Source organism: Sclerotinia sclerotiorum, genomic scaffold (assembly GCF_000146945.2).
Source record: "Sclerotinia sclerotiorum 1980 UF-70 scaffold_7 genomic scaffold, whole genome shotgun sequence".
Lineage (NCBI taxonomy): Eukaryota > Fungi > Ascomycota > Leotiomycetes > Helotiales > Sclerotiniaceae > Sclerotinia > Sclerotinia sclerotiorum.
The window spans coordinates 1,717,680-1,734,270 of NW_001820829.1; the positions used below are offsets into that span (position 1 = coordinate 1,717,680).

The 16,591-nt window shown below is 41.9% G+C and overlaps 9 protein-coding genes across 9 annotated transcripts; 5 read left to right on the forward strand and 4 right to left on the reverse strand.

Annotated features, from left to right (window-relative positions):
* Window positions 1-1,307: 1,307 nt before the first annotated feature.
* Window positions 1,308-3,020, reverse strand: SS1G_06231 (hypothetical protein; the record flags this gene model as incomplete). Its single annotated transcript, XM_001593259.1, has 5 exons — window positions 1,308-1,682; window positions 1,742-2,214; window positions 2,265-2,577; window positions 2,630-2,768; window positions 2,821-3,020. The coding sequence occupies 5 exons, from the start codon at window positions 3,018-3,020 to the stop codon at window positions 1,308-1,310; spliced, it is 1,500 nt and encodes a 499-aa protein (XP_001593309.1).
* Window positions 3,021-3,459: 439 nt separating this feature from the next.
* On the forward strand, window positions 3,460-4,945 carry SS1G_06232 (hypothetical protein; the record flags this gene model as incomplete). Its single annotated transcript, XM_001593260.1, has 5 exons — window positions 3,460-3,502; window positions 3,631-4,356; window positions 4,410-4,531; window positions 4,592-4,823; window positions 4,887-4,945. 5 exons carry the CDS (start codon window positions 3,460-3,462, stop codon window positions 4,943-4,945), a joined length of 1,182 nt encoding a protein of 393 aa, XP_001593310.1.
* Window positions 4,946-5,828: 883 nt separating this feature from the next.
* On the reverse strand, window positions 5,829-5,936 carry SS1G_06233 (predicted protein; the record flags this gene model as incomplete). The annotated part of the gene is made up of 1 exon (XM_001593261.1): window positions 5,829-5,936. The coding sequence occupies one exon, from the start codon at window positions 5,934-5,936 to the stop codon at window positions 5,829-5,831; it is 108 nt and encodes a 35-aa protein (XP_001593311.1).
* Window positions 5,937-6,549: 613 nt separating this feature from the next.
* SS1G_06234 (predicted protein) lies at window positions 6,550-7,206 on the forward strand (the record flags this gene model as incomplete). The annotated part of the gene is made up of 1 exon (XM_001593262.1): window positions 6,550-7,206. The coding sequence occupies one exon, from the start codon at window positions 6,550-6,552 to the stop codon at window positions 7,204-7,206; it is 657 nt and encodes a 218-aa protein (XP_001593312.1).
* Window positions 7,207-8,553: 1,347 nt separating this feature from the next.
* On the forward strand, window positions 8,554-10,521 carry SS1G_06235 (hypothetical protein; the record flags this gene model as incomplete). Its single annotated transcript, XM_001593263.1, has 6 exons — window positions 8,554-8,978; window positions 9,015-9,100; window positions 9,162-9,240; window positions 9,297-9,504; window positions 9,796-10,321; window positions 10,436-10,521. 6 exons carry the CDS (start codon window positions 8,554-8,556, stop codon window positions 10,519-10,521), a joined length of 1,410 nt encoding a protein of 469 aa, XP_001593313.1.
* Window positions 10,522-11,467: 946 nt separating this feature from the next.
* On the reverse strand, window positions 11,468-11,821 carry SS1G_06236 (predicted protein; the record flags this gene model as incomplete). Its single annotated transcript, XM_001593264.1, has 2 exons — window positions 11,468-11,618; window positions 11,778-11,821. The coding sequence occupies 2 exons, from the start codon at window positions 11,819-11,821 to the stop codon at window positions 11,468-11,470; spliced, it is 195 nt and encodes a 64-aa protein (XP_001593314.1).
* A 1,295-nt stretch (window positions 11,822-13,116) lies between these two features.
* SS1G_06237 (predicted protein) lies at window positions 13,117-14,313 on the forward strand (the record flags this gene model as incomplete). The annotated part of the gene is made up of 4 exons (XM_001593265.1): window positions 13,117-13,136; window positions 13,564-13,666; window positions 14,171-14,212; window positions 14,278-14,313. 4 exons carry the CDS (start codon window positions 13,117-13,119, stop codon window positions 14,311-14,313), a joined length of 201 nt encoding a protein of 66 aa, XP_001593315.1.
* Window positions 14,314-14,813: 500 nt separating this feature from the next.
* SS1G_06238 (predicted protein) lies at window positions 14,814-14,981 on the reverse strand (the record flags this gene model as incomplete). Its single annotated transcript, XM_001593266.1, has 1 exon — window positions 14,814-14,981. One exon carries the CDS (start codon window positions 14,979-14,981, stop codon window positions 14,814-14,816), a length of 168 nt encoding a protein of 55 aa, XP_001593316.1.
* A 1,087-nt stretch (window positions 14,982-16,068) lies between these two features.
* On the forward strand, window positions 16,069-16,403 carry SS1G_06239 (predicted protein; the record flags this gene model as incomplete). The annotated part of the gene is made up of 2 exons (XM_001593267.1): window positions 16,069-16,159; window positions 16,333-16,403. 2 exons carry the CDS (start codon window positions 16,069-16,071, stop codon window positions 16,401-16,403), a joined length of 162 nt encoding a protein of 53 aa, XP_001593317.1.
* Between the last annotated feature and the right edge of the window lie 188 nt (window positions 16,404-16,591).

The following is a 16,591-nucleotide window of genomic DNA, read 5'->3' on the forward strand; positions in this document are numbered from 1 at the left end:
TGGACAGCCACCCATGTAAGCTACATGGCAAACATCAACATTCACCAATTATGTCCGTTTACCCCTCACGAGGCTGACACATGTTACATGGCCCGGAAATACCCTACTACCACGGCGTATCCTCACAATTGCCATATCAGGCCACAGCAGAAGTTTGACTGTAGAGCAAAGCAAACCAAGGCCAAGAACTAGAATGCTATTCTTCCCGACAGTGGCGCCGTGGCGCGGTGCGTACACCACAATACAATCGCAAAGAACAAGAACAAATGTCTTAATTTACGATAGTGGGCATTAAACATCGGAAGATGCGGCTGAAGAGGATATCGAAGCTGTGAGTAGAAAAACCAAATGAACCGACGCCAGTGAATCGAACCAAAGACCAGGCTCATACCCCGCATAATATTCGAGACGTAGACAAGGACTCTAGGCAAGATTACGTAGTACGTATGTAGGAACCACATTGTTTGCTTATGCATAATGCAGGTTCCGATTAGAATCCTGTTTGTTCTCTCTACAAAACTAAGCTACTGTAGGCACGGAGCAAGTGTTCATGAAATATGAATTCTTGGTAGGATCCGAGGTTAATTACTTGGACCTGCTCGTACTACGAAAGCATAGGGGAGAGTAAAAGCGAAATCAAACCCCGAACCTAATATTAAGCACATCGCTAGCAACCTTAAATGAACGTTGGTGCTGAAACTTCTTCTGGATCTCCTTTATAAGGTTGATTTAGTCTCCAAATATATTGAGAGACTGGCAAGTAACATGTCCTCTGTAATTTGAACACTCTCAGCTTGGTTTTACTGGGCTCTCCTTCTACAGCCATTACCCAATTAATAATTCTCGATTATTTCCTCCAATCCTTAAATTCCTTTGTGCAGAGCGACCTTCTGGCCACTTTTATTGGGTTTGCTCTCCATAAGAGCGAGATTTTCGCATAAATCTCGCAATCAAGTTTCTTCTATATAACTAAGCAGTCTCTCTTTAAATAAGCTTGTCAATAGCATCGATTGATTTTCTAATTAATAGCCTTTTTGGAAGATAAATTGTAACCAAACCTAAGGAATTTTAATATTTCTGTATATTGCTAGTGATACGCAATATTTACATTATATACAACGCTAATTACTAGTAGTATAGAATTCGACATTAAAATGATATTGATCTAGATGTCATCTCAGCATTTTTAGTTAAGATAAAATTACTATCTAGCTTGCAGAAATCTCATACTAATTCCTCTTCTTTTCAAATCTATCACCCATTCTCCTCCCACCTACCCCCTCAAACACCCAAACCCCCACAAAACCCTACAACTGATACCTAAACCCCCTATCCAACTCCCCACCCTCAAGGGTCCCCTTCCCCTCCTCAATCCTCCCATTCAACCAACGATACGCAAACCTCATCGCCACCATAACACTAATCGCCAACGCCGCCATAATAAACAGTATTTTAAACCCCTTGTGATAATACGGTTTGTCACTTGCTTGGAAAATATGACTTGCGGGAACAGCGCTTAGATTCGTCATTGCCATGTAGAGCGCGACAGCAATAGCGCGACGACGAGGTGTAGGTTGATTTGCGTTGAGCCAGGCGACGTTGAGGGGATGCCAGGAGGGTGATCCGCCGGTGAAGACGAGGAAGGCGTAGAAGGTCCAGTGGCTTTTTGTATGCGGGAGCGTCTACAGAGAAGGAGTGTTAGGGTAGAGGTCTAAGAGGATTGGGAATGTGGAAAACTTACATCGAGGACGATTAGACCGATGAGTAACCATATTGCAGCGAAGATAATTGGTATACTTCTTGAGTTAACCTTATCGCTCCACCATGATAATGTAAATGTGGTGATGATTAGAAGAGCACTATTTGGCATCACCAATAAATTCGAATTGAACGTTCCAAACCCAAAACTCTTGATGATGGATGGTGAATATGTTCCTATTGGAGGAGAATATTCTAATCCTAGTAAAGCCATTGAACAATGTGCCCAAACTTTCCAATCTGTAAGAACAGAAACCAAGATTTGAAATTGAGAGAGATGGGAATCCCTGGGGTCGGTATTGTATGGATTGTCGCGAACGATACGTCCGAGAAGAATTTCGGACTCGCGAGGAGTGAAAGATGAAAGAGGGAGTTTGACAATTGAGTTTCCGCGGCTGGGATCACGGGGTAGGAGAAAAAGTGATGTGATTCCCACAGTCAAAGTAGCGAGTCCGTCTAGCATATTATTAGCACGAGCATTGCTAGAAGAATTCGGTATCACATACCAACAAGGAAAAGCCATTGCCATCCAGCCAAACCAGCTCTTCCACGAAGTCGTAATAAACCGTATGCAATAAGACCATTGAGTAAATTTGCCAAATAGCTTCCAGTGAAGAATAACACTGTTCTCTTTCCCAACTCACGTTTTGTGTACCACTTGGTAAGGTACCATAATGTACCAGGAATGAAACCCGATTCACATAGTCCAAGCAAGAAACGGGTGGCTAGGAATCCAGACTTATTTTTGATGAAGGTTTGAAAGGTGGCCACGAGACCCCAGGCAAGAAGCTGGCATGGAAGCCAAATATCAGCACCAATCTGTTGAAATGCATTAGCTCTGAGAATCTTTTTGGATGTGGTGATAAAAGACCTTTTGAATCATAATATTTGCTGGAATATCCCCAATGCATATACCGACATAGACAAGACTATTGCCTGTATTGACAATCTCTTGAGTGATAGAGAGGTCGGCCATCATGTTATCAGTAAGGGCATTGGATATGTTGCCTCTGTATGCTGTATTAGCCTTTGTGAATTTAGAGATTGGCGATCTCAATGTACCTGTCCAAGTTCAAAGTAAAGAACATAACCATGACCAACGGAATCAAATAGAAATCTAAACGCCGCAGAATCTTCTTCTCCTCATCTTCATGCCACTCAATGGCCAAGAGTCTCTTGTTGAGCTCCGAGTTGCTCTTCTCTGTAGGATCCTCATCACTGATACTATCGACCCGAGATATGACATCGTTCGTCGGCGCCATTGTCTCTGGTACTTTGACTGTAAAACTGTAGAATTACTCTGCTACCTGAGTAATCGCTGGTGACCCCCCAAACCATCAGCCGACAACAGTCTTTTCAAGCTTTATCAAGCTTTATCTTATCTCAATACATGCATCGGATGTTTCCTGATTAACACATAAGGTTATCTAGCAACGACTACAATCGGCGCCAAACATAAGGCGTGCTCCGAGGGAAGTTTTATGTCACTTGGTTTATCTAAGCCAATCAATCAAGTCAGAAAATATTGAAGGTCTATTGTGGTAGCGAGTAGAGGAACAAGCGAGATGTTGCGAATCTGACCCCTGACATGGCGCCTTTGCTGAAATGCGGAACCTCGTTGTTCTTCACAGTTGATTGCTGGATTTATTTATTGTGTCATTGTGTTAATTTATCCTGCCTTATTATATCCATAATCCCTAAATGGCTTTTCGGTATCGGTATATCGATAAAGCGATAGCTCGTGGTAAGGCTAATGGAAATCTTTCTGAGTCGTAAATTCTAAACTTTTGTTCAACGAAAATTTGACCTCAATTGGCTTCGACCTCCATAAATTATTTTTCAGTATTTTCCAATTTTCGAACTTAGAATCAGATAGTAAAGCAATGGCGACAGTTAGTAATTCTTCCTCGAGGAATGCCATTGCTGTGGCTGAAACCCAGGTAGAAAATACTACCGGCGGTACTTCCAGAGAACCAAAGCTACCACCAAAGCCCAAGAACTTACCTCATCCCGAATACACTACTCCAAGAGGTGTATCCCCTTTAATATCTGTACCCAAAGCAGGGTTACAGTATCCAAATTATACGCCCTTCAAGCTCCCGGACTTGGTCGAACATCCCTTTGTCGATAGAGGAATTGATTCAGATCCGAAGAAGAGCAAACTTCTGGGTGCAGCATCAGAAGTGAAGCATCTAACTCCGTCGATTGGAACCGAGCTCGTGGGAATCCAACTCACATCCCTTGATGATACTCAAAAGAATGAACTTGCTCGTTTGGTCGCAGAACGTGGGGTTGTTTTTCTACGAGATCAAAAAATGGATGTCCATGAACAGATAGAATTTGGGTCATACTTCGGAGAACTTCATATCCATCAGATGGCAGGAATCATTCCTGACTTGCCATGGGTTCATCCAATTCATAAGGACGAAACCGCCAAAAATGGTCGATCACACCAAATATGGCATTCGGATGTGAGTTATGAGATCCAACCACCAGGATTGACCTTTTTGAGAATGGATACACTTCCGAAGGCTGGGCCTGATGGATATGAAGCTGGTGGAGATACGATATGGGCGAGTGGTTATGGTATCTATGAATGTAAGTCGATTGAATACATACAATGTTTGCAATGCTAAGTTTGATTCTCATAGCATTATCTCCAACTTTAAAAGGTATCCTGGAAACCCTTGAAGCGAAACATAGTGGCCTTGAACAGGCCGAAAAAGCACTCAAAGGCAATGGCTGCCTTCGAAGGAATCCTATTGAGACAATAGTAAGTATCCCAAATCACCTTATTATACAGAGTCACCTGGCTTACCATGAATTTCGGCAGCATCCTGTCGTAAGGACACATCCAGTAACCGGACAAAAGACTTTATATGTGAACGAAAACTTTACCAAAGAAATTGTTGGCGTCGAGAAAAGATTCAGCGAGTCACTTCTTGATTTCCTCAATCGAACTGTCGCCGAAGCATACGAATATCAAGTGAGATGGAAATGGTCGACCAATGCAGTTGCGATTTGGGATAATCGGGCTACTTTCCACACGGGGATTTTTGACTACTGTGAGTATTTCCTTGGTCGTCTAAACTTTAGGCAGACAATATACTAATAGCGATACACAATAGATCCCCATTTGCGACATGGCTTGCGTGTTGCGACTCAAGCAGAAAAGCCTACCAAATGAGATAGTGCTGATAGTGGATTATTCTGCTTTAAAATCGGTGGATGCACCTGGAACTGCATTAAGCAAGAATCCAACGGGGTCAACGCCTTCAAAAATGAATAGAGGAATACTATTGAGTAGATAAAGTCTTGAAATAAAAAATGTGAATTTCCATCGGCATCATCTCACCGCTAATTGATCATGCAATATTCTGTCGTGTAAATGTTCTTGTAGATGTTTACTTTTTTGGCGCATTTTTGGTGTTCTTCAGTGTCGAAGCTCACTAAGATTAATGCGACCGAAGACAGACATCCGAACTTTCATAACCAAGACAAGCTAGAAATAGTAAATCGTCCAGCACTTGATTCAGTAAAGACTGGATGATCTTAAATGTCTTGAATGATTTCCTTTTTTGGACGAGAATGGAAATGACTAAAAGACGATGGAAGAATGAAAGACTAGTGTGAAAACAAAGTACTCAAGTCGGTCGAGATCTTTCGCCCATCTGTTCCCAAATTTCCTCCCTTCATTCAGTCCTCATACCTCATATATTCTCGCACTTGGGACTTCTTTGGGATAAAAATACCAAAGTTCCATCATAAGACTCGAGAAATTCATTGGAATATGGTTTGACCAGTGTTTGTTGTGGTAAATCCTACAGACCGGTAAACCCTTCACAATGCCTGTTGAAGGGAGGCATGGTTTCCACCACTATGGAATATCCAAATACCCCATTTGAATTATTCATAGTTGAATGATCTTCTCATGTCGTGCAATGTATTCAATTGCCCTTTTCTTTTAGGATTGTTCTCGCGAAGAAACATATTGTTCTGGAATTCCGGTGTGTCGTAAGCCCTCAAGTGTGGCAGAACATACAAACCCAAGATTTTTCTTCGAGGAGATGTTATTGCTGACCGGCGAAGAGATGATACAAGTTGGTATTCGTATTGGCATTGATATTGGCATTGGCATTGAATTTGGTAGAGGAAGTTGGAATGAGATTGCGGTACATTAGGACTTATTTGATTGAGCGTATCTCGAAAAGCCACCCAGTTTTGACGATTGTCAGATTAAGGTTTTTAAGGCTTCAAAAATAGGGAAACCTGCCCTGCTCTAGATTGCTGTCGTCGTCACCCCACAGGCGGGTGGTCCGTGGTGTTCTTCATCCCAGGGTAGCATCGCCCCTCCAGCTCTTCCACAACATCAAAATTAACATCATAATTCTTGCCGGCCCACACTTTATTTCTGATACAATGGATTCACATGCATGCGCATAAAGCTATTTAAGCAAGAACACCAGCAGCCATGTAGCAAAGTTCATCATCCACCGGCCGCTGTGCTTTGCGTGTTCTCTATTCCATGCATTCCCATAATCCCAAAAAATCTTGTTTCCTACAAGCATGAGTAACCAGGATTAAGCTCGCCAAAAGCTGCACAGCACAAGCAAAGATCCTGAATCTCGACCTCAATGACATCACATCCAGATGTTTTCCTGTTCTTCCAATCTTTTTCAATGTATGAAGTCCCACTACTCCTTTCGCTGGATTTTCCTTCATAATTTCAATTAACCCACAGTCAAAACCAGTTAACTATAAAGACTATTCCCCAGCAAAAATTTCAATCCTATGTCCTTTATACTCGAACCATCCTCAGAAGCCTACCGCGAACGCAAAGCCAAGAACCAACGCTCGCAACCTCAACCACAACCACAAGATCAACAACTTCAAACACAAGCTCAACCTCAAACCAATCAACAAAATATGTCAATGCAACAGCAACAAAATGGAGGGCAATTAGCTCACAATTTCCAACCACAATTCCAACAAGCAAAACAACCCGATACAAAGAAACCTCGATACAAGGGAGGAAACTATGGACCGGGTACCATCTCCCAACGTATCGAAAAAGCCATGCACGATCTCGAGCATCAAACATGGCGCTGTCGTCTCGACAAACCTTCCGCACTCCTCGAATACATTGATCCTAAAGCCGTATTTGCATCTCCCGAATACGGTATTTTGACCAATGATTCCGAACCGACTCTGAAAGAAACACTCGAGGATGATGATATGCGCACATGGAATTCGTATGAAATCAAAGATATGAAGATTGTGGAAGTGAGCATGATGGCTGCAGTGGTGGTCTATGATGTAACGGCTAGTATTACCGATGAGAGGGGGAATCAGAAGGGTATTTATAGGGCGTATTGTACGAGTTGTTGGAAACAAGAGGCGAGCGCGGAATGGAAGTTGTGTACTTATACCGAGGCGCCGCATCCTTAGTGGAAGGGTAGGAAGGAATGTGTAATGGAAGGGGAAAAGAAGGGATAGGGATTAATTACGACGTTATGTTATATCTTGGTGTGGATGCCCATGGTGTCTGTTGGATGAGGCGTGGGCTGGCACGGGCATGTATGTTTGGTGTTTGGATAGGATGATATAGGAGTTTTAATGGATATTTCTTCATCACCAATTTTGTTTACGCTTTTTTATGATTCACCTCCATATTCGCATACACTTTCTTCGGTCCATAAATTCATCAATATTGACCTCTCTATGATCTTTGATATTTTCCATTGATCAATGAAAACTAGGATGTCAAAGTTGACCAAACAAAAGTGTCAAGATGATGATAGGATATGGCATATCCATATACTACATCCTCACAGGCCTCTATCATCGAAACAAAATTATCGTCCTATCTAAGCCATAAATTCTATTACAACTCCATAACACTCAATAATTCTAGTCTTCTACCATACGCGACAATGGAAAAGCCATTTATAAAAAGATACCACTGTTTCCCACACATGAGCCTAAGCTCATTGATTTATAAAAGGCAATTCATTTATTAATACCAACATTAAACTTCTTAAGGTAAACTTTTCCTACGCGATTGATTATATTGAGTACAATTGAACTTATATAAACAGCCTAATAAATAGAGTAAGAGGGTTATAAATACAGCTCACAACTCCGACATGAATATATAACCAAAAAGAGCTTACCACCCACAAAACCTAAACATCGACTATGGTACTCCATAGCCTATCACAACACAATTAAAAAACACCAAATTAATACACCTACTAGGTACATATCACACAGGTAATCACAGGTACTAGACACCAAGTACCTACCTATCTATACCTATCAGCCCCTTCAAAAAATCGCGGAGCAACTAACCTTAAATTCCCGGACCCAACTAACCCGAATTAACCGACCGTTAACCCAACACAAGACGCCATACCCCCCAACCATGACGTTCCAAAAAGCACATCTACACCCCTGTCTCAAATCCGCAATACTATCTCCAGCAAACTCTTTAAAGATATATGTATGGTGCATTAACTATCCCCATTCATATAGTACATAGATAGATATGCAGGAACGAATTGCTGTGGAGAAGTAAAACTATTGCGACAATATTCGTGCTATGTACCTTTGTTTGACGAGATTGAGATTAGATTGGATTGTTGTACTCCGTGTGTGGATGGATGGATATAAAGATTTGATGGATGGATATGTTGTTTGTTGTTTGTTGTTTGGATTTATATACTTATATTTACCTTTGTGTATTTATATAATCGGAAAATGAGAGTATAGATAAACATCTATCTACCCTCCAAAATGCTACCACTAAAGCGACTAATCTTCCTCCTCCACCTAAACCTCCTCCTCCCACCCACAAACGCCCAACTCACCGGCCCCGTAGGCGCCACCACCCCCCTCACCCAAAAAACCAAAGAATGCAACATCCTCACCCTCAACCCCTCCTTCAACCCCCTCACCGACGACATCTCCCTCCCAATAACATCCACCTTTAAAACCTGCGTACAAAACCACCCTGGTAGTAGATTAATCGTACCAGCCGGTAACTACACGCTCAAATCCAGTATCATTCTCAGTAATGCCACAAATTGGGCTTTTCAACTCGATGGTTTGATTACGGCTGTTTATTATCCCAATAATACAGATGCGTCTTATACGGTTCCGTATGTTGTCCCCAGAGAGAGGATTCTAGAGGGTTTTGCCGGTGTGCAGAAATTGAATAGGTATGTATTTCCTGATGTTGAGAGGGAGAGGTATAGGAATGTGCGTGTTGAGATGTCGAATAGTACGATTAATGGAGAGGGGGATGGAGAGTTTTTGCAGAATTTCATTGTTATTATTAATGGTGAGATTTTTTATACCTTATTTCTGTTGAGTTGGAGAATTCTATACTAAATCCATCCCAGCTGTCGATTTCGAATTCTACTCCTCGAATGGTCTGGGAGCTATTCAGGGCCAAGGATATCTATACCGTATATCTGGAAAGTAAGTCATTGTCACTCTTCCCCCTATTAAATTATCATATACTCAAACAAACACAGCACAAACCGACCGCGAATGCTCAGACTTATTTCCCCTATAAACGCGACAGTCCATGATTTACTCCTCATCGATAGTCCGAAATTCCATTTCATATTTGATTTTGGAGAGAACATTGAAGTGTATCATTTGACGATCCGTGGTGCTAATCTGGGCTCTTATGATGGAATTGATGCTATTGGGACAAATTATTGGGTTCATGATAATGAGGTTTGTATTTTTCTATCTTCGCTTTCGCTTCTTGCCACGTGCAGAATCTGGATTCAAGGAAAGGGAAGAACATATTAACGGTTTTCAAATAGGTAACCAATAGAGATGAATGCGTCTCTGTAAAAAGTCCTTCGCATAATGCACTAGTAGAAAATCTAGTCTGCAATCAAGTCGGTTCGGGGATTTCAATTGGAAGTTTAAACGTATCAGCTGAAATATCCAATATTGTTTGTTCCCCTCCTCTCTTCCTACCTCTTTCCTCTTCCCAGAAATCTAACACAACCCCATCAGCACGCACGCAACATATCCGTTCTCGGCGGCAACGAAATCGTCTTCATAAAAACCTACCCCGGCGGCTCCGGCTACGTAAGCAACATCCTCTGGGAAAATTTCCGTTCCAAATCCTCTCTGTACGGTATAAACCTCAACCAATACTGGCAACAAACCTACCTTCCAGACAGCGGCGCCGTCACCTTATCCAACATCACATTCCGTAATTTCAGCGGTTCTATTCAAGATGCTGCCAAGCGCCCTGCTCTTTATCTGTTAGCATCGGATTATATACCTGCTACGGATATTACCGTGGAGGATGTAACTGTGTGGACAGAAAGTGGATCGACGAGTGTTAATCATATTTCTAATATTTTTGGCGTGGGTGATGATGTCTACGGGCCGAATAATGGAATTGTCGAGTTAGCTCAGGGAGAGAATCCGAAATCAGAGACGTATACTAGTACGTATACGATTACTAGTGCGCCGACGGGATGGGCGACGCCTACTTGGCCTGCTTGGGCGGTAGCTACTACGGGATATGGAAGTAAGTACTGTTTTCTTTTCTGAAGAGGATGAAAATGTTGGGGGTGGGGGTTGCAATGAGATAAAGTTTTGTGTTATTATGTGAGGTGGACTGGACACTAATGATTTCTTTTAGCTACGGATCCAATTCCAGTGTATACTCCCGCGCCATTGTGGAGACCACAGGGAGACTACGATAAACACTATTGGGGCTCGTTTTAGGAGGTCGCGATGCGGAACGCTCCTTACTATGAGAGGTAAGATAAAGGGCAGCAAGGAGGAATAAAATTATGCAGAGCAAAATGTAGCAAGTCTACACAGCCATCTTTGTCATGTCAATTTTATGTATGTGCAACAAAAACCATACCAAAAACGATGCGAAATAGTCCAGTTCGGCACTAGCATCTTGATTCTCCATAATTGACTTAAGAAATTCGACCTTAGTGCTACACATTGTTTTGAGTTTGATTCGTACAAAGCTTTTTTTAAATGGACTTAACTCTGCTTGCACGCTGAGCTGGATTTATGTAAAAGGGATTCGACAAATCCACCTCACATGAAGAGATCAGCACTCGCGACAAATAGACTGCGAAATTCTCCCGCGGAAAGCGTATTCTCAACTCAAAACACAAACAAAACTTTAGTATACACACAATGAAAATGATAGAAGTAGCAATGCGAAAAAAAAAGACCGAAATTGAAGTCCGGACGTGCTGGCAGAGTACAGTCAATACACAGCTTCTTAATTTCACATAAGAGAAATCTGTATCAATTATATTTTAGCATCATACCAAAGAGTCCTGCTCCTTTCCACTACAAAAGTCGCACTTCTCAAAATAACCTGGTGTACTTTTCCACGCTTCTAGATGGTCAAGTTATACTCTACGATGATTTGTCAAGCTACAATATTTCCGGCTAAGTTCTTCTTGAAATGCACATCAAGCTTTGGAAGCTCGTCCCGGGAATATGGGAACGCAGAATATCATAATATTATGGTAGAGAGATGAGGAACAATATTGGCGTTATTTATTGAAGAGCTTTTTTGCTGGCTAAGATGACTGAAATTACTTGACAAATCGATAAACGGATTCCACTCTAGGCTAAATCTACAGCGATCTTGCAAGCAACTTCGAAAAGGCGAGGAGTATCATTAAAGCTTATGTTTAGTCTAATATTTTAGAAGTGCTCTCTCTGCGCGGGCTTCGTCCATTTCATTCCTAAACGTGATAACATGATCATTCACTAAGTGGACTAACCCCGATGGTGGTTGGTTACTAGGATCATTTCTGATGAAAATGCCAAGATATTCAGGCAGACAGCTAGGTTTTTGGCATAGGCACGTAACAGAGGACTTAGTTGGAAGATAGGTCCACTTGGATTATATAGGTGGCTCAGAGGTGCAGACTTTGTACACTGAAGCTTTTCAGGAAACTGTTCCACAGGCTATGTTCACTGAGGGTGCTTTAGTTGGGACTTACAGGCACGGAAAGATGAAGAAATAGGGGCCACTGACGAAGTACATTTTGTTAACACATTATTGTGATTGGCACAAATGGTGTCGGATGATCGCACTTTCATGATTCTTAGATTCGAAGGAAACTGTTGACCTCCTGGGATCTTGGCAGCATATGCATATATAGTACATATGCATATAAGGAGCAAACAAAACTCAACTTTTAATTCATTCTTTCCTTTTTGGTATACTGTTTGTTTGCTTTCAATATTTTGATTTCAAAGCACTTTAATTCCGAAGGCCGAATACCCAACCTATTCCTTCATTTTTTTTTGAATATATGCTCGCAGCTTAACTGCTTAGCTAGAGAATAAAATCAATTCAATCTGATGCTCTTTCTAGTCTCAAGAAACCCAACAGAAACCCACCATAATTCTTAACATGCCGCATCAGAATTCTGTGAAAGAGCTGTGAGTGGCATGCCGGAGCAGGTACCAAAGATATTCTTTGGATGATTTGCCATCATGAGCCCTAAGCCCGTGGATTTTGATGAGGTTTCGACCAATTATTTCGAGAACTGGGTATGGGAGAACCACACTGATGTATGAACATTAAAGGAAATAAGGTTACAGCCTCGTTTAATCCTTGTGGACTAAAAAAATCAAGGGTTTCTCTTATTCATCCAGAACAGACGATATGAACATTAGAATGGGATGATTTTTCATGCATTAAGGATAGTATTTATCCAAAAACTTCCCTTGTCAACAAACCCTCCATCAAGGCCATTGCCCGTGATCAAGAATGCGAGTATAGTGGGCAGTAGACTTGTGTTCCATGATATTGTAATTAATCGTGTTGGACAATGTTGCGTCCGTATGATAGTTGACCGGAAGCAGAGGGAAGTATTCATGCGCCCAGGACACTGCCAGGGTTCATTGTTTTCAGATACGAGAATGTTTCTTCACTCTGTCATCAGTGCCGAGACGGGGCGTATTTAGGCAACACCAACATATATGAAGGCTTTGCACTTGAGTATCATCTAGATGTAAATACGCCTATGTGATTCCACTTCAGCCTCCGGAATACCGACAGAGTTCCTGGACGTCCGAGGAGCAAAAATAGGCGATTTTCCTCCTTCAGGAATGTTAACCAAAGAGCCAATGTTTGTACTCATTCTGTCGACAGCCTTCTGAGTCGGAACAATTATTGTGTAAAAATCAAATGTTCGACAATCGATTGCATACGTTTGTGACAAGCTCTGTGTAGCAGCTACGTTGGTGGAGTGGGCTAAATTGTGAAACCATGGACTATAACAAACATCCTTATACATTAACCATAGTCCTGGCTTTTCACCATGCTCAAAAATGGGTGGCCAAGCAGCTACGTGAGAATTCTTCCCCCTGGAAACCATGTTATATATCAAAAGAAGTTGAGCATGCTAAAGCGCTAACTCTGCTAACACGAGGAACCTTTGCTACATTCTTCAAGCAATTGCTGGAGCATCCCCAAATACAGGCCTCTCCATGCGAATCAGCTTCTTGACATCAGAATTTCGCCATTATTTCCCATCAGTGACTGAGAAATGTACAGGGACTTGCTATGGTTGGCGGATTTTCAAATGATACTGTTTCTAGCTGCAAAAGCACAGGGACAATCTGAGGAGAGTTGATTCTAGATTGGTTTTTGGTCTAAATCGTAGATAACTTGAATTCGACAGATTGAGGCCTGAATTTTGTCGAGGTTAGTTTTCGTCCATTAAAGAGCATTGTGAATAAACATACCAGATGCAAGCTGCCTATCTAAATGTCTAGCATTCGGAGTTTCGATCTGATTGCAGCTGCTTCTTCTATGAGTCGACAAGTTTCGTCCGCAGATTTCGCGAGGTCTGGCTATTCCGGTGCTGCTAGTTTTATGGTAAGTTTTGGAGTTCCGCCTGAGTGTGTCATCTTATTTCGTTCATTCGGAGTATTCATGAAAGCACAAGTCTTGGCAGATGCGATCAACTTGTATACATAATTCTAGAGAACCCACTATCCTCACAAGATCCCAGAGCACTGTGACGGTACAGAGTTGACTTTATGCCGGGGACCTCTGCAATGCCGCACAATGGTAAGCTTATTGAGGTGGCTAATTGGACATAACTACTTCATCTTCGCGACGGAACTATGAACAGTGTGGCTTTTCGGCCTCTGAAATGGACTTGCAAATAGCTTTGATTTCCAGTAGAATTGAGACTGGGCTAGTGTTGGGGAATTTATCCACTGGCGCAGTGTTGATGTCAATCCTTGATGTCAATCCTTGAGTAGATGGAAACCGGGGAAGGCCTGGTTCGACGAAACAGATGGCTGCTGGCGTTTCGAAGAGGATCCGTAAGAGAGTGACGGAGCAATTTACTTATGTTCTCGGAGGGAAGATAAGCCAGTCTACCAGGTATGCAGAAAAGGAGCTGTCCGAAGAAGGGTCCATTTATTGCCGGTAGATACCTATTTGAGTAAAGGTTATGATTCTTCACACTAAATTCCCAGTTGCTTCTCGGCACTGGGGTTGAGGCTGCAGCTTAGCACAAAAACTAAGTTTTCCTTCCCCACATTTCCCCTTCACCAAACTTTATCAAGACTGACTATAATTCAAACCTGACAACAACAATAAAAACGTTAATTCTTTGCGAAAAAAGTATGGATCCATTGATATTCATCACAAAGATTATTGTTGCAAACTTTTAGATAGCGGGACTGTCTCTTAGTAGATGTTGAGGCCACAAAGGATTTCCAAGTGAATGAAGAGAAACGGCCGAGTTTTGATAATTGTGTGCTTCACCAGGAACATCATATAGGTACATTTGCTACCTTTGCGAGTTATACAATATCATTAAGGAATCTGATCCGTATAGTGCTATTATTGGCAATTATCATGTTTATCGCTCCTAGCATGGTAAATGTTCTCTCTAGTTATCTTCGCTTCCCACCCCAAGACATCTGAATATCCATTTCAACCTAAAGACCATGATCGATAACACTCATTACCATAATCTTAGCTTTGTATTCTTCTTTTAATCTCTGCTTCAGCCTTGACTATGACTAAGACCATCACTGGGCCGTCCAATTGAAGGATTGAATCGAGCCTCTTCAATTTCCTCTTCCTCTTCTACTTCTTCCCACCTCGCCCAACTTGACTTGTACAACAAATACAATCTCATCAGCAAATTCATTGTCTTTGCTCTCATACTCATCACCTTTGCTCTTGATCTTGCTCAAATCATCTCTCCTACCTTACTCGACTTATAAAAGAGCTCAAAATTCAACAACAGAGCTACCTTCTCTCCTGCTCCCCTACCGCCAACCTCTGCTCGGTTTTGATTCTACGAAGCAGAAATATTGACATCAAACCAAATTGGTTTTGACTTAACTCTGATCGCAACATCTTAATGAACATTTGTATCTCTTCCATGCCGAGCGATGGCAGTATGAAGCGCGAGCTGGAGGCTCTGCGAAATTAATGCAATACTGTTGGATGGAACGGCGGAGGACTGAAAAATCATACAACGAACATAATACTGAAGCTCTACTCTTTGTCGCAAAGAGAGAGATGTCTGCAGAGGAGGCCAGTAAGGATAATAACGTCTCGATAACGTCAGCTATTGCTATGAACTTCTTCATCAGCCTGCTAAGTACTCTGCCACAGAGTCCGCAAATGGAATCAAATTTTCAAGCATTTTCGGCAGTCTGTCTGTAACTGACGCTATCTGCCACGACTGCAGAAACCCTCACAGTGCGAGGAGTCATCAAACTGCAGGCATGATCAGTTAATAGTGCAGATTTGTAATACTAGCTTGCAATATTGTGCGGATCGTGTCGGGAATACTACTAACTTTAGTTACCCAGAGCTCTACTACATTTGGATTAATGTCATATATATATTTCCCCTTTCTGGGATCCCGAAGCATATAACGCGATCAGGACGAAGAGAGGACAACAAGATGGGAGGAAAGTTACAGTTGGAAAAAATTGCGAGTTTCAATAGATCGTCATTTGCGGACACACCGGCAATAGAACGGCCTGTTCATGAGAGATAGAAAAGGCTCAGCATTGAAATGAGACGTTATGGCGAAAGGAAGGTTATATCAACCTCCTAACGTTTACTGGACGAACTTTCGATGACTCAACTCATGGCCAGTTCTGTGCACTGAGCCACTATAGATCATGGTATTCTAGTTGAATATGCCTCATGTTCTACATAACCAGATGCGCATTTTCCCCCATTGGATTTATTTTAGAAAGATTTCATCAAACCATAGGAAAATCAGTCCATATTCACAAATGTGGAAAGCAACATGGAGTATAGTTATCGTGAAGATGGAGCGATTTAAGAAACGCAAGGCTGAAAACCATGTCAGGGAATATTCCACTCGTATTTACCGCCGCACTCGCAATGAGATATAAACACAATAGAGCTCTTCTAAGCTCGGTGGTAACTTCCAACACATACGAGCCCTGTTTGTCCTTTTGGCTACAATCGGAATCGTAGCATCCCTAGTAGTGATGTGTATAAGAAACCTGGGCCATATATTGACCATTTGGTAGGCAACATGAACTGCTTGATCATGTCTGAAGTCAACGCAGAACAGATATCTCTCAAGTCGAGACAAAAGTAAGAACTTGAGTTCAGAATAAACATTCATTTTCTGCCATATTCTGCCATAGCTTGACTCGTGTTGTCTTCGTTGCTGTTTTATCCATTTCTGCACACAATATCCTATTTAGACTTTCAAGCGAGAGTTTGAACACCTGTAAATCGCTGTTTTGACCGTAAAAACAGGCGTCTGGTCTCTTCGTATGAATA